We start from the raw sequence: 22,395 nt of genomic DNA on the forward strand, positions 1-22,395 counted from the left end.
TGGGGTGGGGAAGATGGGACACTTTACACATAACATATAAATATCCTGACCGTGTTAAACAATTAACAACGGTCTATGGGAGTCGTAAGGATACGGTTTTATAATTATTTGAATGTTCTTTGTTTACTACCAAAATGGACGAGAAAATAGAATAAAAAGGTGTCCTATCTTCCCCCATCCTACTACACATTTTGGGGTAAAACGCAATTTAGAAGTGACCTGCGAGTATTTTGTCGAAAATGCAGGCATTATTTGAAGAATTTAAGCTGAAGCGCCATAAATAAGCGTGATAATGTGGACAACCGTTACACCTTAATTGGGCAAATGTTTATAGAAACATTTAAATCGTGCACCACGGGCATTTATGTAGGCCCATTCTTTACTATTCCAAATTTATTCCGCGCATATTTAAAGTTCAAAAGCCGACACATAAAGGACGAATAAGGATATACGATTGAGGAATTGGTGGCTTTGAACTTGCGGGTTTGTGATTTTCCGCTGCGTTGTTTGGTACAAAAAGTCTGAGCCGAACAATCTTTGAATATTATATAACTTGAAAAATCATGTAAGCTTCCACACCTTATTTTCTCTGGTCACAAATCCACGTTTACGTAATCGTTTCGTCATATCAGGCCTGTTGACGAAGTAATGACGGAGGTGAGGGTCGTGCAAGCAACGATATTCGTTACTAATGTAAACGTCACTGGGGTAGGTGCGGTCGAAGTCACATGATGGCTGGTGCAGCTGGTGGTAAAAATAAACACAACCATTAAGTGTATAGTTTTCATATGATAGTATGAAGGTTTAATATTGTGATTGACATGTATAAACAACTATGAGGTACAGAAACCATGCAAACATATATCTACTATTATGAAAAGTAATGAGCTTTACGTGAATGACTTAACGCCTCAAATGCGGTCTGTTTAACTTATTTCTTCACAAATTAGATTTTCACAACTGCCCTTCTAGTATTACGAATTGAATAAACTCTATCTGTTTTAACGTCCTTACCTTCTCACCGAGACCAGCAGTGTACAGTTGTAATCGACTACCGGGAACCATCGGAAGCTTTGCACCCAGCGGGACTTCTTCGACGTTTGGTTTGCCTGAAAGCGCGCTTTGTGCAGAGAGGCAAGTACGCTTGATTTTTGGCGCCATTTTGATGGAGTTTGAATCGCTGTCAATTTCCATCTTCGATAAAGACGGGCAGCAATTAAAAAACGTGGACCTGTATTCTTTTACATGCGGCTTATTCTACGTATGCAATAACATTGCAAAATATTACCACGTTGGTATGGTGTGTACAAAAGAGTTTTATTGCGTCACAATCAAGATTATTGTCAATAATGCCCGCAAAATACGTCATTTCAAATTTTAAAAATAAATTTACCGCAACAAATTGGTATTTTCGACCCAGCTGTTATAAATTGTGTCAAACATGTTATTGCTGACTGCTATTTTGGTAACCTAGTTATGTCCAACCGTGAGTTTTACCAGAGTAGGCTATAATAAGTAGCTGTGGCTCTACATTAACGTGATCTGATGTTACTTTCTGTCAAACAGACTATTCTATCGGTTTGCTTCACACCATATAGGAGATGCCCAAGAAATAAGTAGTGTGCTTGTACACCATTGCCATAACGAATATACTTTTACCATTCTTTTCGTATGTTTGTTCGTTATGCAGACTTTCTGTACTGTAACCGCTGTTACCGAAGGGGCGAAATAAATGTATATTTTACTTCGTGCCCACACTGCTCCCGTTCTATGCGTGAAAACCTGGGAATTAATCCGGAGTTGCCTCATTACCCCACACTAGGTCCAGACTTGGATTATAGTAACAAACACGGCCTACTATCTCTAGTAGGTTGTGTAACAAAGTACATATCCTCACGTCTATAGTAAAACTGGAAGAAAACTTTCTGGAAATTAAAACGTCGACCTCAGTTTAGCGGCGTATATTTTATATCCTTTTAAGTGTTCGCACGTGTTACAGGAACCAGCAAAACTTGTCTGCAGTCTACAATAGGACGCAAACATGAATAAGAATAATTTCGGTGAAAACATAACAAAAAGGGGAAAATTGGTGAGATTTCATTGCGTTGTCCGTTCCGACCGAAAGTCGAGCGATAAAAAAACAACAAACATACAAACTTACGAAGATGAATGAACGTAGAATAAACAAGTTTTTTCTTAGAAAAAATATCTAAATTGACACATACCGGTTGCGTCGGCGCTGAAACAAGAGCAAATAGGCATGAAGTACGGTGAAAATAACGATAGGTTTTTTGGTGTTCGAGTGCGCCTCATGCGGAAATCGTATGGTACAGTTTCCTTTCTCTCTCTCGTGGTGTGAACATGTTGTACCAGAGATTACACCGTTTGTGACAAATCTAGCCATTCTATTGCACAAAACTTAAAATTCATGCCCAAGGGACGTGAGAAAAGAAAGATTTGGTATCGAAATGTAACATGCAAAGCGTTTGGTTGAACGGTGGGACTTATTTAATTATGCTGCAAGCTCCTGGTTATCCGAGCAAAATCATGCCAAGTAAAACGCATGTATGTACACTTGGGAACGCCAATTTTAAGTGGTGTGTTTGTGTAAAACCAAATTAAAAGCGCAGCTAAAGCGAAAAGTTTTCTTGGTGGTAGATAAGAGGTGAATAAACAAGTTCGCTGTGCGGGGTACCGCTCCCATCCAAAAGGCCAAATGTGGTGCGCGTATTTGTGGACGCCAAGCGGCATCGGGCCAATATCTGGGCACTTGCTGTTGCATAGAGAGCTGACCGACGTGCGAGGTGCGGAAGAGCTTCTCACGGTCACGTGACTGCATGCGTCGATCGCTCGAAAGGCGTTAGATCACGTGACGTCAGGTTTTTGACCGCTTCGCCTGGAAAAGGGTAAATTATAAATGTGTGAAAAAAAACATGTTGGAGGGTGTCTTAACATAAAAATTTCGTTACAACAATACATGTAAATGTTCAGTTCGACTAGCATAACTACTGCCTGGGTTCAACAGACAACAGACGAACTTTTTAACTGACAGGCTTTTTCATACTTTTCAATATCATTTTTCTCTCGATTAAGCTATCATTTTCGAGGAGATCGTTTTTGCTTTACTATCATTTTTGAGGATGTAAATACAGGATTACATCATGTTACTCACAAGGGTGAAGCTGTCATATACTCTCATGAGCTCATCGGTGTGAAACTGGTTGAGAACAACAAAGTTTTCCAAGTCTGTGTTAAGATTCCTTGCACAGTTAAGGCAATGCACCAGATGTTGATTTTGAAGATTGTTCTCAGAGCGACGAACGAATAATAAATTGAATAATTCAACCTGAAGACGTAAATAAGGAAATTAGTCAGTTTGCTGCAATTAGGGGAGCTTTTAAATTCTACATGAAAATTCTAAGTTTGTTTTTGAGGGCAAAAATGAGGGCAGAGGTTTGTGGACATCTAAGTTGGTTCTGCTTTAAATAGTTTAAAAATATTGATGAAAAATGTTCTGTATTTCAATAAAAAACTAATTCTTCCCCCAAATTACAAAAAGACTTTGTTAATAGCTGACCAGAACAGTGTACAGGACAACTATAATGTTTTATAACCAATCTGTTCATAGAGGTTGAGTATTGAGTATCAGTATTGTATAATTTGAGAGGATAGGCAAAAACATAGGGAGCTGGAAATAACAAAATGCTAATTGTTTAGCAAGACGTGTGGTTTACTAAACAAAATGGTTTTCGTGCAATGCAAAATGAATAAAACACTATTTCTAAGGATTAGAGTTAATAAGAATTAGTTAGAACTTTTTAACACACACCGCTCTAAGTTTATATAGAACAAAAAGCGAAACATTTTGGTTTATGCAGGCGTTGAATACCAGTCGGGTTGCTTTGAATCACACAAACATAAAAAGATATGTTTAAAAGTTACCTCGCATGTTTCACAGTAATGCGAATGTTCCTCTTCATTCTTGCCATGCCATATCACATCTATGTTGTTCTTCTTTAAGTTATCAAGCATCTGCTGGCTCTGCCATAATGTCCTCATCATGCATGTTCTGGAAAATGGAAAATTCAGTTTTGAATCGTAATACAAGTGCTCTAGTTTAATACGCTTGGTGCACACATCTTATAGTTGGGTTGCACACATTTTTTACAGAAATCAACTAAATTTTGGTGAGCCTTATAATAAAAGAGAGGATTGCAAATGGTAATATTTCCACTTTAAACATTGACTTTATCGGCTGGTTAGTGATAGTTGCAACTTGCAACTAATATGCAACTAAGAGTGTAAGGTAATTAGATTCAGTTTATAATTGACCTGTTCGAGTTTAAAACCCAACCTTTAACCACTTTTCACTAACACAGCAATAGAAAATATCTTGTTTGGTTTCTGGTAAACAGCTCAGTGAAAAGCGAAAAGCAATAAACAGTACCAAGAGACAGTTTTCCACAAATTTAAAGAGCCACCCCATGAAACAGAGCTGTAATCAGTAGGAATATATATATATAAAGCCCTGCAAACCCTTACCTCATCATATGAAATAACTTTGGATCAGTAATCCGAACATGTTTCGCCATATTCCATGTTAGTTGGATAATTGGAACAATAGATTTATATCCGGACAACTTATTCCATTCGTATCTTTCCACGGTCATCTGGTACTGATGGGCAGACACAAGACCTACGTTCCATGCGATGTTGTTGCACCAGCCCTGTGTATGTAGATACATGAGTGATGGTTAAGAAAGGATATCCTTATGTGGTTAGACATGATTAATAAACTTTTCCACCAGAAGTGTAAGAAAAAAAAGGTGGACAATTTGGAGAAACACTTAACCAACCTTCACAAAAATTAACATTAAAAGATCTTTGGTTTTAATGTAAATGTAAAAGTTAGTGGAAAATTACGGTGGTATTAATAGTAATACCCATTCAATTTAAAAAGGTCATGTTATTAACTTATTGTATATAAAAAATGCCAAAATAACAGATTAAATATAAAGGACAGCACTATATAGAAAGTGTAAAAAATCCCCATCGCTTTTGAAACATATTATAACCCGACCATCTACAAGTTAACTTACCACAGCTTGCACCCAATGTACTGTCCCAGCGTTAAGCCACACCAAGTCACCAGGCTTCTGTATAAACCTATATACTGGTATGTTTGCATGGTAGAGATCTTCTAACACCGGCCACCATGATCCCGACAAGTAGTTGATGTTGTGTCTGCGCAACAAAACATTTTATATACTTTGGATTTTGAACAAAAAGTAATCAGCAATGGCGAACATTCAGTGGTAAAAAAATGCGATTTTTTTCAAAATTGTTAAAATGCAAAAATATTCAATTGATATAAATTTGTTTTGCACAACCAATAATTTAAGATTGTGAATAAGTTGCCCACCACAGTCATAAAGGTAAAGCTTAGAATCATTGTAATATAGAGCACTAAAAAGAGACAACAATAGCTTTGACCAACAATAGATATTCGTATCGAAACAACTTCACAATGCTGGGAAATGGATCATACAATATCACATTGAATGTATTATGAGACCTTTTTTTGCAAAAAATAACCAAATAACAGTTAACTATTAAAATGGTAATTATCAAAACTAGATTTAAGTTACCCTTACACTGTAACTATCTGGGAACAGTCAAACTTAACTATATTTTTGGAAGAAATCTTACATTGTATTACAATAATGCACAAGTTACTTTAACATAGACACATATTGTATTTGTAAGTAAGGAAACTACTGAAGAAAACAAATACAGTGGGTTCTTGTTAAAGAGTATTAGACACCTGTTGTTGACATAGTTATAATAACATTTACCATTTCTCATTCAATTATGTGGTTAAGAATTAAAAACAACACTAATGTCTGCAGATGCAAGTCTGACCTTATTTAACAAGACAGGGAAATATTATTACATACATATGCATGCTATGTTGCAAAAGTGCCAGTAACCATATGTTGCACCCTTCGAGTATTGAAAATTAGGTTTTTAATAGCGTAAAATATTGTATTAGCATTAAAGATAGATTACGGATAGTTTAGTACATATCAAAGTTCCGTAACAGCAGAATATATAGTGTATTAGTTTTAAAACAAAGGCGTCAACTGACTTTTGGCAAAGAGTATGAATCTCTCCCCAGTATTCCTCTGGCACAGCAAACCATTCACAATCACCAGGTCCAATGTTGATGTTAATAGCAGAGTAGTTGTTGTTCTCCTGGTGACCAGGTGTGCGCGAACCCGGTACCTTCATGTACAACTGGATGGTGTTCATTCCAAGAATATTGTGGCCAACGTGGCTCAACATGTTGCCAGCAGATACAAGCTGTAAACAAATTTGTTTGAGTGAATAGAGTCAGACACCATTTAAAAACTACATAGGTGTTTATTAAATTGGACCATGTTTTACTCATTTACAAGAATAAAAATTGTGCGGAAAAATGTAATAAATGAATTAAACTTTGCATGATTATTCCCTCTGTTACTACTAAAGTTTGAACAACAATTAAACAGCATTTTATGCAAAATAAAAGAGCAATTTCATGCAAGAAATGCTGGAGAATTTTATCAACCATGAAATGAGGTTTAAGATAATATCTTTGCAGCTCCTCTGCTGTGTTAAGATTTTGTTGACACAGCTGCAAATCACCATTTTACATTACATGATGGTATGACATATCTAGGGTGGAACTCCTTAAATACACCAATACGTCATAGTAATACACATTGAAGTTGGCACATAAATAGAGCATGAACTGTTTCGCTCAAATTGGAATTTTTTAAAGCAGACTGCTTCAGTTTTGTCACGGTTCAAATCTGTTTCACAACTCACCCGAAACAGCCACGGTAACTTCGACAATTCCTGAAGCTGAAGTCTCCATTTCTTTTCATTAGAAAGGTCAATGTTCGTCCCAAATTTGATGGTTTTAAACGTTTTCCGTTTTGAGCTAGATTTGCTAGCACCTGGGTCACTGGGTGAATCACTTGACCCACGATGGGATTTATCCCCAGTCTGACTTTGACGCTTCATTTCTTCTTCCTGAATAAAAATCAATCAAAATTTTTTAATACTGCAACCCCCAATGGGAATAACCACAATATTATCTCATTTACATAAAATAAACAGGAATTATGCTTTTAACAGATTTAGCTGTAGAATAATATGATCTATACACAGTGGTACAGGCTTCAAGTGTCAAGACCAACCCTTTTTGTAAAAAAATTATATATTGGATTAAAACGCACTTGTAATGACTACTTGACTAGTTCTTTGTTTTAGGAGAGGAATTTTTCAAAATACGAAGGCATGTCATCAAGGTGCAAAAAAGGGAGTTTTAATTACAAATTTAAGGCTCTTATATTACTTATTTTATTTTTGTTTGCAACAGTGTCTACTGTCTAACGTCTATACATACTATAATTAATGTGTAGGGCTCTGAGTCTGTGACATTATTAATAAGCTTATAATCACATTCTAAATGTAATTATAATAATCACATTCTAAAGTGGCAGAAAAAAAAAACAGTTCTAAACGTACATTTTAAAATAATTAGCTTGTAAATTTCTACCACCCACAGGATTTCATTATAGGATAAATATACACAATTTCAATCTTTAGTTTTTACGATTCATTATATAAATACACTACAAGGAATATTCCAATGGTAGTTAAAGTTTATTAAATTGTAAAATTATATAACTGACCTTTAGGGATTCCTGGAATGTCATGGCCTGATACTGAGCATACTTGGCTATGCTGCTGTAAGAACGACTGCTTTCACACAACCAAACTTTGTTTGTTCCGGTGGTGTCCCAATTTTCCTCTGAAGGTTGCTGGGCCTGGTAGGATGGGAGAGGATATGAGTCAGGTCGTCGTATTAGTCACATGTTGTGTAGTTATGCACATACACCCGGAACACACACAGGGTAAATTGACAATACACAACTGCTTGTGGTGAAACAGGTGCTTAGTCATGTAGCAGTGATAATTTGATGATTCATACATGATCACTATACTGATGGAAACTCTATTTATGCTTCACTAAGCGCACGCTTCACAATATACACTTGTGGTTTTGAGGGCAGTATATTTATATATTTGCAAAGCTGTTTCAATACAGAGAAATGATTCAGAAGGATTAACAGTGTGGTTGGCTTTAAACCAAGTAATAATAGACTGGTTTGGGATACTTATAGCCGTATAAAAAGTACCCGATCATTTAATAGAATAACACTTTTATTATTTCATATTTGTATAGTAGTTTTATAGTTTAAAACAATATTTCTTTACAAAAATTTAAAGCCCTTTTGTAAAGGACCTTCTTCCGCAAAACATATCACCTCCACTAACATGCCTTGTTGTGGAACCTCACCCATACAGAACAGCATCAAGTTTAAATTATGATACAACATGACAGGATTTATGCCTAAGTTGAATCTTAACCCAAGAACTTTAATTTTATTACATGGTCTATTTTGTAAGTGTTAAAAACAGTAACTGTATATAAAAAGTGTTGGCTATAAAACTCAGTTGTGACTTGCATTTCATTAAATTTAAATCCATATACAGCTCCCGTACCCACCTGAGTTCGAACCTCCACCGTGCACTGTGGATTACTTTCCACCAATGTTTTGGTTGAAAAGAGACCGAGGTCAAGTTTTAACGCAGCTGCTAGACCACGGATCACAGTGACTGGATTTTGAGGATTCGTGCAAAAGTCGGCTAATGCTCGCGACATGGCTTCTTTCTTTGACTCAAGCTGTTAAATAAATAATACAATCACAATATATGAAACTTAAAACATTTACATATTTCTGTTGAAACCTGATATGGTTTATTTTTCTAAAAAGGCAATAGTAAATACTGTAGTTTTAATGAATCAAAAGGTTTAATCCCACAAAAAGTCAGTAATTCAATAAAAAAACCTCACTTACATATATTGTTGGAGCAGGAGGACTAAGATCCTCTTTTGAAATCACGTGTTTCCTCAGTGGAGGTTTAGAGGGAGGAGGACACTTTTCTAGATGCAGATGTTTAGGTGAAGATCCATTACAAGTTAGTTTCCTGTAAAAAAGATACCTTTAAATTATCGGAAAATTTTCTCCTGACAAATTCATGTAATTTTAGGTATGATGTTATTAGTGTATAAATTTAAAGATTTGGAGACATGTGCTTACCTGCAGGTCTGAATTACATCTCTGGCTGGTACTGTGTCTGGTATTCCAATTGGTTGTAACAGAGGTGGTAAAGGCCGGCCTGGTATTACTGAAAGCTCATAGGCTTGTTTCAGGCACTTGTCTTCAGATAATATATCCTTCTGGTCAGTTTGTTCTGATTTTACCGGTGATTGTCTGTGTTCCCCTGACAATGACATGGAAGGTGGAGATAGGACACTGTCCCCACCTGAGTTGCGCGATGTATGTGACAATGGTGGTGAGGGTTTAATGCTAACAATACCTCCGTTCGTTACACCTATTTGCTGAACATGGTTCGCGAGTTTAGTTTGCAGTTGGTGCGGGTTAGTGGAGGTATGCACGGAGAGACCACTGTCACTAGATGGCGTGTCCTGCGGTGTGTCCATGACACTATTGTACCTCACACCCAGGTCGTCACCGTGCTTAAATAGCAAGTTTGGATCGTGACCGTGATGTTTTATTGTCCTAGAATCGTCCATTGGTATAGGTGGACCATTGGACGTCGCTACAGCTTTTTGTCCATGTAATGAGGTAGTGGTTTGTGGTACGGGAGTATATACTGGTAAGCTAGATGTAGAGCACGGTGAGAAGATACCATTCACTCCATTAGTGTCTGGGAAACCGGGAGCTGTAACAGCTTGAGTGTACGCTTGTTTTAAATTTCCTTTGTCCATAGCACTCTCTTTGTACTGGTGGCTATCCATGGTGCCATTGACCATTGCATTTTTAGGGTATCTCTGTTGTTCTTTACTGCTTGGGATGGTATGGATAGTAGTGACTGAGTTGCTCACTGTTGTAGGGCTAGGAATAATCCCATTTACTGTAGGAGAGGTCACGATACTCGTAACTATGTTCCCAGGCAAGGTGTTTACCGCTGTAGCTGTTGGTACAGAGCTGGGTGCTTGTGCTTGATTCCTCACAGCAACTGCCATCAATCTTTGCTTCTCAATCTCTTCCTTCACAGCCTGGTAACAACAATCAAATTACAACATCCTGTAATGATCAACGATTCACAGTATACAACATTCAAGCATTTGATTGTAGATAATATAGTATTATTATGCCATTCAAAGAATCCATACAGCATCTGTCTATAGTTATTTATCCACAAATCAACTGACTTGCAGATTGTTTTTATACAGGGTTCATTAGTCTAGACATACCACTTATAAAGGGTTCATTAGGTAGACATACCGTTTGGTGTTGTGTCATGATAGCAAAGTTGTGTTCAAGTCTCTCTAGCTCCATCAGTTGGTTCGAAGTTAGTATAGAACGGTTGAGACGTAGGTTTTGAAGTACTTGGATTTGTTGAGCAGTGAGATACCACATGGGTGGCTGCCATGTCTCAGGTGAGGCCTTAGAAAAATTACTTTTTAGCTTTATACCAGTGTAATGCATAAATGATGTCTAACATAACAAAAAAAGTATAAATATATACATTTGTTATGTATGGGTATGGGTAATGCCCTAAAACTCAATGGGTCTTGGATTTAGCCCTATGGTGGTCCATTACTTGATACTAAGATAATGATTACAGAGTACAATATGGTTTTCAAGTCAAATTTATAGTTTAACAGCTGACAATGTTAGATTTTAACTTTTAAGTTATAGTTACATACCTCAACCTTCCTTCTTTTCACTGCGGGCCGCGGCACGACTCCTGGGGATTTGTTGACGGGTGATGTTACGGTGGCACCAGGTAGATGTTTGGGGTCTGTGGCGGACACTGATGGGGTGTGGGTGGCGGGGGGTTTTGGAGGGTGAACCAGGTTGGAGGGAGGGTTGACTGGTGGGGTGGTGGGGTCAGATCTTCGGTGGTTTGAATGAGGCCTTCTTTGTTGGGAAGGTGGACATCTGGTTTAGCAGGTATGTTAGATACAGGTAGGATTGTTGGGTAAAGTATTTGTAAATAGATATAAGCCTATTGTATTTGACTTTATCAATAAAAATAAAAGTAATACATCCAGGCACGATTTCTGATAAAATATTACAAGATTATTGTTACGTTTTATAGACTTACTTAAAAGCACTTTGTCGCTGAGTTAGTTCAGCAGGTATCGGTAACGTCCAAGCATCTTCAATACAAGGAAGAATTCGACTTTTGTTAAGATGTTCATTACCAGGAGGGCCAACTTGATCCTGAAGGATCTTGATTCGAAGACTTAACTCCTCATCCTGTGAGTGCTGTGGAAAAGATATGAATGTTTTGATTTAATGCAGTTAGTACAATGCAGCATTCGTTGTTAAGACATTCAGTCCTTTGAATAAGAAAATAGGCTCTTAGTAAGTGTAGACAAAGTATAGCCTGCAGGCCTAATCTGCCAAGTCTTTTCCTCAAGTCCACCAGATTAAATTAAAAATTATTGCATTGATTAACCCGTTTGCATGTCATTTTAACAACATTGTCAACTTTTAACTCAAAATAAATCAAAAAGCATAAAAATCCTACTCCCAATCAAATATATGGTAGGTGAAATAATGCTAACCTTATTGTAAAAAAACACAGATACCTTTTATTGCGGCTTACCTGGTTTTTGAAATGTGCACAATGCTGAGAATTTAAATAACACACGAGAGCATCTCGTGGTTGCTGGCACGCTTCATACAAAATAGCCAAGTCTCTCCAAGCCGCTTCGTGGTTTCTGTCGAGCTGCACTGCACAGATGTATGCCTGCATTCAAAAAGTAATGTTCAAACTTCAAAGTACAGAGAGGTGTTTTTTGTTCTTGTTTGTTGAGCAATGTAAAGAGAGGTGGAAGTAATTCAATAAAACTTGATGTGAACATAAGCCAAGCTGGCTTGCGTGTCTAATAATTCGTACAATAAAACAGTAATAGTTGCGACGGTTTGGTTATCCATTAACTAGTCAGACAGGGCTGTCGCGAAGCACTTACCACTTACAACCTGATAAATAACGACTATTTACCAACCTAACTCAAGTATGTGAAATTTAAATATAAGTTCCTTTAACATTGGAATGAAATTACATCAGTCTGGTATATATTATAAAAGATAAACACAAACCTGCAGTGCATCCATTGGCTGGTTTTGTTCCTGGTATAAAACACCAATTGAACACCAAGTGTCTGCACTTGCTTCGGATTTGTCAATAGATTGCCGATAAGAAACAAATGCATCGTGTACTTTACCCATGCTTGAATAATACCTGTTGATCATTAATGATATAATTACTGTATTCTGGTTCCATGAGCCTAATATTTCTACATACCTTCCTAGAAAATACCAAGTTTGACCATTATTCCTGTCAATTTCAATAGAACGCTGTAGAAACTGAAGTGCAGTTTCTGCTCTAGTAGTTGCATCGCCAAACACTTCAACAGTATGGTGCATCCATCCTACAATACAACCCAGTTGTTAACTAAAGCAGACAACAGTTAGGTTCCCATTCAATGAAAGGAATGGCTCAATTCATGTAAAAACAGAGAACAAACAAACAAAAGAATGAATTCCAAAGAGACAATAAAGCGTTGGTACATACCTAACTGCCTCAAAGTGTTTGCTTGTACAAAAGGCTTGACTTGGGTTGCTGGGAGAGCTATAATCTGTTCGTATTCCGATCTTGCCTCACTATACTTGCCTTGAATTTCATACAAGTGTCCAAGGTGGAAACGGACTGTGGCAAAAACTAATTGTGAACAAACTTGCTTCACATTTATCAAACTACATTAATTAACAGAATATACATTGATTACTTATTAACAGTAAGCTACAATAAACTTACTTTCAGGCTTGCTGATACTGCAGTTCCTTGGGTCTGAGAGTGCCCTTTTAAAATGCTGTAGAAACAAATTGTTAACTTGTAAGCTAGACGATGATGCATTAGGATGCAAAACAGGAAGCATGAAAACTCACAACTCGACACGTAACATGGTAAACTGTGCTACTGGTAAACAAACCAACACCAATCGCAAAACTTTCCGGATCCCAATGCAAAATTGTTAGGATCGTTATTATTATGTTCAAATATTCTTACCTTTACAGCAAATTGATGGTCACCAGTGACTTTAAATACAAGACCAAGTCTACAGTGAACCTCGTTCACTTTACAAAATCCAGGCTCGTTGTACAGCAGTTGTTGGAATAACTTAACCGTCCTGAATAATATTTAGGCATTTGATCAACAAAAAAAATTCATATATATATTGTATAAATACTAATAAATTTACTTCACTTTCTTACCAAGCTTTAGCTATCATTCAACTGGCAACTTATGGATAATAAATTCATAAACACTGCCTTATGCTGTAAAGCAAGTGTTGACTAATCTATGAGGCATCACTGGCTTATTGTAAGTCACACATCCGCTGTAATTATATTGTTGTTTATATAAACAGCATTGTTTACTCAAGCTGGAGGCTAACAATTTGCAGATTGTCTACATAACAGCGCAGTTATATCTACTACTACTATATAGTAGAGCAATTTCAATCAATCAAAGCGCGCAACACGGTGTTATGAGTCGCCCACACGCTTTCCGCTTGTCCACTTTGATCTACCTGAAGCGCTTCAGGATTTACTACAAACGTGGTTTGCTTACGTGTGACTCACGTCTGCCAGGTTCGCTCAACGAGTTGGCACGCATTACTAAATACTTCCCATACAACACACGACTCCACATCTTATCTTTTTCATACAACCTGATACTACAGCAATAACAACAAGCTTGCTTATGCAATATAGCTTGCGGCAGTAAGCAGTAATGCACTCCTATGAATGTGATTGCACGACGCAATTCTCCTCGGAGAAAAATACACAACAACGCTAATTCCTTAGTACGCTATAGGTTCCAGTTAAGAACTGAGAATGCGGCTCTATTTGCCAAAACCGCCTGAAACTGATACGCTACCAAAGCCGCTGACACATAGCACCTACGCGGTCTTTTGTTTACCTTAGCAGTTTAGCGACCTCGAACCACTATCGCGGTTTTGTGTATCTTGCTATCTACGATTTAAACCGTTGCCACTGTGAGGTCGTTTCTACTACGCCAGAAGCAACGACGAGAACATTTAGTAGGTCAACTGGTGAGCGTCCAAGCGAATAGCAAGTGCCCAAGGGAAATGGGCAGAACGCGACAGACCTGTGTCTACTAGGGACATTTAAAGAAACGAGCGACAAGCTTTGTTGCGCGGCGCGTGTATGTACTCAAACGTTGCATGAGTGCGGCATACCGCACACACTGAATAGCCGGGATCATAGAAAGAACGGCTGCGTGAGTGTGCGGTGAAATGCACGAACGCTTGCGAAAAGAAGCTCAAACAGCGTGGTCTCGGAGAGACTCAACAAAAGAGACAAAATGAAACACTGCCTATTGTTTCCTTTACACAGTGACAGAAACACGACGCGTTCTTAATGTAAGTAACGGTTCCCTCACTTTCTCATCCTGGCCGGCAATTAATCGATACGAGCCTGGACGAAAACTACTGAAGCGCCGACACTAGTGGTGCGAACAAAAGTTTAATGCTTCGTTCAGTAATGAGGTTAAATATACGTCGTTGCGACTTGCGACACACCCTTATCCTCTGTGCGAGCTACTCTTAAAACTTCATACGTGTGGCTCGCTTACACAACTTCCGTTTCCATGATAACTAGCTGAAGGTAGCACACGCCACCAACCAAATAGTTCCTCTTGGTAAATCGTGTTTAGAATACGAGGCACGTATATACACGTTGCAATTACTACACAGAGCCTTGCTAAAGCTAGTACTGGCTATATACACACAATGACTAAATGGGCTAAGCAAATTCACAAATTCTTTCTTGCTTTGGTTTATTTGCTTCAAACTTTTCAAATCTAAACACTGCAAATGTACAACTATGGCTTGTTGGCTTGCTATATTAACCATACTAGTATATGTTATGAAATCCTTTACTTAACTAAAACAAAAACATTCAGCAACATTTGCCCACAGAAGCAGTTACAGGACTTACCAAGTGTAAGCACTGAAGTGGTAATAGACTATTCCAAGACCAAACAAAAAAGGATAGTCCTGAAAACAAAAGCAATGAAATTAGAGCACCACACAAAACAAAAGGGCCAATGCTTTGATTGGCTTTTCTATTGTTATATCCATTTTCATTATCCAAGTAGCTTTTAAGGGTTTCAGTCTTATTTATAATAATATAAATACAAATTAACTTTAAACAGGTAAGACATAGACCTTTATAATAATATTGTTTATTAATTTAAAGTTATGAATTTATTCATACTACCTTCCAGTATTCTCTTTCAAGCAGATAGTATTTGTTGTATGCTGACAAAGCTGAAATAAAGTAGGTTGAGTTTAAATTTGAGGTTTGAGGCAGCATGAACTGTCAATCATCTGCAAGCATGCACTGAGGCATGCCACAGCACTACAGCAGAAAATGGCGGATAAGCAGCTGATAAACTGCCAACTGTTTAAACAGAAACCTGATATGTGTTAGATGTGCACTGTTGATTGCTTTTAATTTCCTGCACCATACGCTGGTAAAATGGCTGAACTGGCTGTACAAAAAACAGCTTGCTATGCCAGCAAGAATTTAAGTTATCTTTTCATAATTGAACACCAATAGCAGTAGATTATGGAAATGAAAATTGAAAGTTACTAACATTTGTGATAGTCTTCAGAAAGTAGATGGAGATGTCCAAGTTTGCAGAAATTCACCGGGTCCGGTTTATCACTTCCAGATATTAATTTCCCATAATAAATTATTCCCTGGATAAAAATAAAGCTGGTCACACACAACATAGGTATACTACAAAACAACATTATTAAAATCGAACAATTCTAACATTCTTTAACAATACAATATCTTTTCATCTTAAATATGTAGTTTGCTGTACAATAAAACCTTCAACTGCACAAAAAAACTTAGATAATCGAATTTTATACAGATAAGTTTAAGGTAGTCCAACTCAACACTAATTGGAGCAACATATACTCATTACCACTGCCTGCTACACAACTGTCACAACGGTTGCTTCAAACAGACAATTGAGAACCGTATCTCCCATAACGTAATTCAGAGTAAAGCGCGAGGCACGGCGCCACTCAACCATTGTTAAATGGTACTTCATTCTCCAACACCGGTGCTCCCTTTGCTCAGTATGCGTGGTCGACTGCAAAAGTAGAGGCGGTGGCTAGAGACGAGCGCGTGCTCCACACACACACACCACGCGCGCACGAACGGCGGAAAAAGCGTGGCAAAAAGGTAGATAAGCGCGGCAGCTGCCGCTCTTTGTTCAGCGTCTCCCTTTTTCTTGATTACTCCACAGCGCCGCCATTACACAATCTAGCGTACTGCCGGACACCCGGCCACGTAGTGCAGCGCGGTATCGCATGGAACACAACAATAACAGCCACACACCTGCTCTTACAATGCATATCTTAAACTTCCATCACTGCCATTTGCATTATCCGGTCAATTTTTGCAATGACGTGGTTTATGTTTTGGCTGACTAATTGCGATGTTTATTGCAAACCAAGGTAGAGCAGCATAGTGACTCGCAGTTCATGAATTATAAAATAATTGGTCATATGACAACAACTAAATATAAATTGCTTAACTTATGAAATCCCTTACAGCTAAAAAGCAAACTTAAAAGCCAAAAAGGAGGCATGAAAATATTCAAAAAAAAGGTTGGTAGTCAATAACAACAGAACCAAAACAAATATTACAGTTATGTTGCATCAAATTTAGAATTGTTTAATATGTATACAAATTACAAAAAATTAAAGGCTAACCTTTGGTAGGCTTTAGACGCAGAATAAAATTTAACATTGTAAAGTTTAAGTATTTATCCAATAATGAAATAATTTAGAAAGACTTTATAATTCCCATACCATTTCCGCAAAAATATTTTTATAATCACCATTTTAAACAAATAGCACATCTTAAAAATGCTAAGAATGTCAATTAGATTCAAAGCACTCATATTATTTGAAACTCTAATCATCAAAACCTCAAACATTTCCATATCATTATGTATAAAAGAACCTTATCACCTTTGCTTTGACCTAGGGTTCTAACAAATGACTTGTTGGCTGCACAACAACACTTAAATGACTAAATTTCCTATTTTCATTTGACTGTAGAGTGTTGACTTGTGGTTTTCATAATGGAAATGAAATTTCATTATGCAGACATGACAGATTTGGAAGAAAATAACAACAACCAACAAGTCATTACGGGAGCGTTAAATAGGGAATAACAAATTGTAAACAATGTCTGGGAGAAGAACAATAAAGTAGGCTATAAATACACCATTTGTATGGACTGCAAATTACCATACAAAAGTTTTGTCAATATGTTATGCAAATATAATAAACTTACATACCACAGTTTGAAATAAAATGCAGAAAATTCAAATTTCGGTATTGATTTACTAATGCTGATATACATGCCATAGTGGTGAAGGGCATGTCAAATACCATAGTATAACAAGTATACATGACAGTGGTGGGCCTATTGCTCTTTGTATGCCTAAGTCTAATAAAAAGCCATCAACTGACAGAAATCAAGAGAAATTGTTTAAGTCACCTATATACGGTACATGTAGATTGTGTGACAGACCAACAGGTATTAAACTTTTTATTCTGTCCCGTACTTTGTGAATAATACATAATAATTAACTATAGTATAATGCAACCCTTTTAAAAGATAATTCAAAACCCAACAACTCTGCTATTACTTCATTTTGAATATTAAATAAATATGCTAGTGGAACCAGTGCCACTGACACTACACACTAGTGAACTTTGTTAATGACTTGTCCAATGGGCCAATGGCTATGTAATGTTAAGCAGTAAAAAATTCTGAAAAGGAACTTAGTAGAATAACAATAGCAAAATATAGTAAACATTGTTTAGTCATTGAGAACAAGCCATTGAGAAACACAACACCATTTAAATGAAACTATGACAGAATTAATCCACAACGGCCTATGCAATATTTTAAAATGATTGACACATGTGCAACATAATATTAACAGTTTTAAACGCACATGTAGCTAAGCAGTTCTACACAAGTGAGAACAATATTAAAATTTCATAATAACTGATACACTAATGATAAAATTCTTTTTTTTAAAACGTTTTATAATACATGCTATGAAATGAGCCTTCAATAGTTTATAATTTTATGAACACTGGAACAGATAGTTTATGACCTAATTTTACAGGTAATGTAATAAATATAGTAATAAATATAATAACAACTATCTTAGTAATCCCTTACCTGGGTTATAATATAGAATATTGCTTAAGAAATTTTCTTAGTCTTTCTTAGCATTCATACAAACTACTGGAGTGCTATTGCAGAGTATGCAGTAAAAAAAATTTAGTCGAAGCCAAAGCTAACGAAAAAAACTCCTGTCGCAATTCTTAAAGAAATTTAAATGCCAGCTCAATGCAATAGAACAATGTAAGCTGCGGTTTACTTGTTTCAATGTTTACTGATTTAGATCTGTCATCACACTACATTCTTCTGTAAAACATACCTACTCCATAAATTTGAAAACGATTGACATAAATTAAATATGGTCGCCACAAGAATTTATAATTTACTTGTATAGCACATGCATGAAATAAACACTCGTTGCTGCCAATATTACTTTGCCAACATGGAATGTTAAACATAACCAGTTTTCTTATTACTTTTAAAATAAAAAATCTTAGAATGTGCTTTTATTGTTTCCATACAAATAATAAACTTGTGCGACAAGCTAAATAAGCCTTCCATTCATAACAAGCTATTTTGTTCAGAAAACTCTACAAGACTAGTCCAGACACGGTGCTATATACAGAATTACAAACCAAACTATAGGCCTATTTATTTATCGTAAATCAGTACCTGCGCTAAATTAAGTAAAACATACCAAATAATCCAATTCTTGTTTCAAAACGCTACATTTATTTGTATAATAATTCTATAAAAACTCTTCAGTTTAACTTTGATCATAGTTCACAACTTTCTGACTTTGCAGCAACCACAATAACTTGAAAGGTCCAATAAAACTTTAAATTTGTAACAATTTTACAGTTTAACTTCAACTACATTTACACAACACTTATTTTGAACAGTGATGGTTAATGATACTGCATCACGTCAAATATATATTACATAACTTCGTAAACTAAAAAGAAACTGAAGGAAAATGCTGTAATTGGTGTACAGATAGTCCTTACTGGGCTAAATCAACTAAATTTTTTTTTAGGGCACCTATTTCTTACAATAGGAAACAGTAATAATATTTTGGGTGGTATCTTGATAGCGGCAATAGTTTTTAGTTAAATTTTCTTTACAAATGAAGTACTAACTTCATTCGTTCAACAGAATGTCAATGTGAAAAGCAACTACAAAAATCAGATTTTTTTTCCTCAAGCCAACAAAGGTTGTCTGTAACCAAAAGTTGTGCTATAATTCAATAATGGTCTTATTTAGAATTACCGCCTGTCTGTATCTAAAAATAGCTGAAAAGCCATTATTGCAATCTAATGTAAAATTCTTGAATAAGCTATCTTATTGTGTAAAACGAACAATAACAGTCTACTACTACATAGAAAAAACAAATTTCATTAAAATTTTTGCTCTTTAAAAAATATAACCAAACATATTTATTACCTAGCTGTTTTCTATTGTAAGAGATAGGTCTGTGCTCAAACAAGAACCTCTATAATGTCACCGGTGCAAATGTAAGTAACTTTACCATAAAAATGGTAGCGTTTTAACATAGCAGTTGGCATTGTGGATTTAATTTAGTTAGTATTATTTGTACAGTGTGTACACCAATTATAAAAGTAACTTTAGTTCCCCCTATGAAGCAACAGAACACCGCACAGGGACACCTGACCAGCATGCCACTCCATCATGTATAAAAACAGCATGTGAGCAATTAGGTATGCTTCCTAGTTATGTCATTAAAAAGGGAGTTTATGTAGATCATTTTCGGACACCTGCATCTGGCAACTACTAGCTGTATTAAAACACCACATTAGAATGAAAAGTAGAATTGCCTATTTTTATAACCAGGATATTATTTATGTCAGAATGGTACAGCATCATAGGACTAAGTTATGTACAGCATGATAGTTTAACAGCATACAGACTTACTACATGGTGCGCATATACAATAGTTATAGGGGAGAATTCTTTAGTTAAGCTAAAATATTACAACCGATAAAATAAGGTTTGCATACATTGGTAGAATCTTTTCACATACTAAATAAAGCCGAAATATCGCTTCTTGTCAAACTAGCTACTCTGCATTACAACAGTGTAGTCATGCACAAACCTTTTTGATTAGTTCTCTTTTGTTGTCATCTTCAGGTCCTTGAAGTTCTCCGAAAACGCAACTGCGATAAAAAACATATAATTAAATATACAAACTTCACTCAAATGTAACATTTATCATTTAACTTCACAAGCATTGCAAGAATAAATTTAGATGGAAAAGTTAATGTAATATAACTACATTTAGCATTTGAAAACAGGTTTTGGAGCCACATTGCAACCTGTTTATATTTTTAATTTAAAAATTGGTTATTTTAAGTTTTTGCTAAATTATAAGCAACTTTGAAAGTAACGCTTCATACTTCCAAATATATCCTAACCTATACAGTAATCCTTACTCTGTCAGCACACTTACATTATTCCAATGCAAGAGAGTAACTTCTTGTTCATCTCATATTAAACCTATCCTATTACATACATCCACTAAACTTACAAATCACAATAATAAAATAAACTATCATTCTTCCCATATTCCAAGAACTTTGTTTGTCTCACAAAGCTTCAGTCTATACCACCATGTGAACTGTCGAGCATATGGTAATGTCACATTACCCATTATAAGCATAAAACAATAGTTTGAAATACTTTTCCTTGCTAGTTTAGCTGGTATAGTTTTGTAATGCTTCATCATCAGTTGAAAAACTTTCTTTACTCCAGAAATATCGCAAAAATAAATTAAAAATGCTGACTGAGTCAAAATTGTTGAATAATATACGAAAAATAAACACAAATGAAAATAAAATTTCACTTGAATTCACATGTTTTCTTCTATCTCTGTTGCCTAAGATTGTTTGGTCCCAAAATGACTGCAACATCTTACGATGGATACTAATTATAACATTAAGTCTGAAATCAGGATGGTCTTTCTTTTGAACTTTAAATCTTATTTTAACTCAACTCTAAAAAATGATGTAAAAATATATTTCATATTCGTTGAAGATTATTAAACTTGCTCTGTAATTATTTCAATTAATAGTAAAAGGGAATGGTAAAGAAATGTAACTGTGACTGATGTCAGTTCACTTGGAACAGAATTGTTGAAAACAGTGCGAGTGTTCAGAATAAGAGTAGAAAGTTACGCAATTACTCGAAAACTTTTACGCACTACGTAAAAGCCCTTTGTTTGATAAAAATAAAACAAGCACATTCAAAATCAGTAAAATATGTGAGAAACAAACATATTAAAACAACATGACAACAGGAACGGTATGGCAGAAAACATGCTGAAACAGGAAAAATGAGAAGTTTTATTATTGATTGCATTAGATTTTCTAGTTAAACATTTCATATATGTTTGTATGAATGTAAATATACCTGTCAAAAGTTTCTAAATCTGCTAAATCCACGTCTGAAAGCTTCACGTCGTCAGGATCGTTGTACGACATTGTCGTCAGTAAAATATCAACAGTTACTTGCTTTTATCCATTAAAGGCTGATCTACAAGATTCACATCTGCTCTAAGCATGTTTAGAACCTGAAAAAAATTAATTAAACAGGTAAACAATAAATATTTTTGCTGTTTTCCCGCTTCGAATTTCCCTGTACCTGCGTAACCCACCATCATGCAAAGATTTACTAGTTGTCACGTGACGAAAAGACGCTATTCTATTGGTGAATCAAATATTATAATTTGTTTTAGCTGTTCGCCCAATTTCAGAGATAAATATTCACATTATACGAACTTAGTTAAATTTCACAAAGAAAAAAAACGTCTTGTGTGATTGTTTATCATTCTTTAATCTAATGCAACGTCACAAGTCAATGATACTAAACATCATTAAAACCGCCAGGTGAAACTTTCATACTCACAACGCGCCTTTTCTTCGGGTCGTAAAACAGTTTGGACAAAAATGTCATGAAAATCAGAACG

General features: G+C 36.0%; 2 protein-coding genes across 2 annotated transcripts; both read right to left on the reverse strand.

Annotated features, from left to right (window-relative positions):
* Positions 1-167: 167 nt before the first annotated feature.
* Positions 168-1,884, reverse strand: LOC108950290 (fibrous sheath-interacting protein 2-like). Its single transcript, XM_018815651.2, has 2 exons — positions 1,015-1,884; positions 168-744 (listed from the first exon to the last, which is right to left on the reverse strand). Exons 1-2 carry the CDS (start codon positions 1,192-1,194, stop codon positions 562-564), a joined length of 363 nt encoding a protein of 120 aa, XP_018671196.1. The 5' UTR covers positions 1,195-1,884; the 3' UTR covers positions 168-561.
* Positions 1,885-1,945: 61 nt separating this feature from the next.
* LOC100185843 (histone demethylase UTY) lies at positions 1,946-22,349 on the reverse strand. The gene is made up of 26 exons (XM_009863174.3): positions 22,335-22,349; positions 21,840-21,999; positions 20,527-20,587; positions 15,844-15,949; positions 15,465-15,514; positions 15,183-15,241; positions 13,228-13,348; positions 12,976-13,030; positions 12,733-12,867; positions 12,463-12,589; positions 12,258-12,399; positions 11,761-11,904; positions 11,254-11,417; positions 10,853-11,087; positions 10,428-10,589; positions 9,216-10,198; positions 8,973-9,102; positions 8,621-8,797; positions 7,743-7,877; positions 6,871-7,077; positions 6,149-6,363; positions 5,100-5,244; positions 4,543-4,727; positions 3,943-4,069; positions 3,173-3,346; positions 1,946-2,896 (listed from the first exon to the last, which is right to left on the reverse strand). The coding sequence occupies exons 2-26, from the start codon at positions 21,908-21,910 to the stop codon at positions 2,876-2,878; spliced, it is 4,131 nt and encodes a 1,376-aa protein (XP_009861476.1). The 5' UTR covers positions 21,911-21,999; positions 22,335-22,349; the 3' UTR covers positions 1,946-2,875.
* Positions 22,350-22,395: the final 46 nt, after the last annotated feature.

Source organism: Ciona intestinalis, unplaced genomic scaffold (genome assembly GCF_000224145.3).
Source record: "Ciona intestinalis unplaced genomic scaffold, KH HT000098.2, whole genome shotgun sequence".
Classification (NCBI taxonomy): domain Eukaryota; kingdom Metazoa; phylum Chordata; class Ascidiacea; order Phlebobranchia; family Cionidae; genus Ciona; species Ciona intestinalis.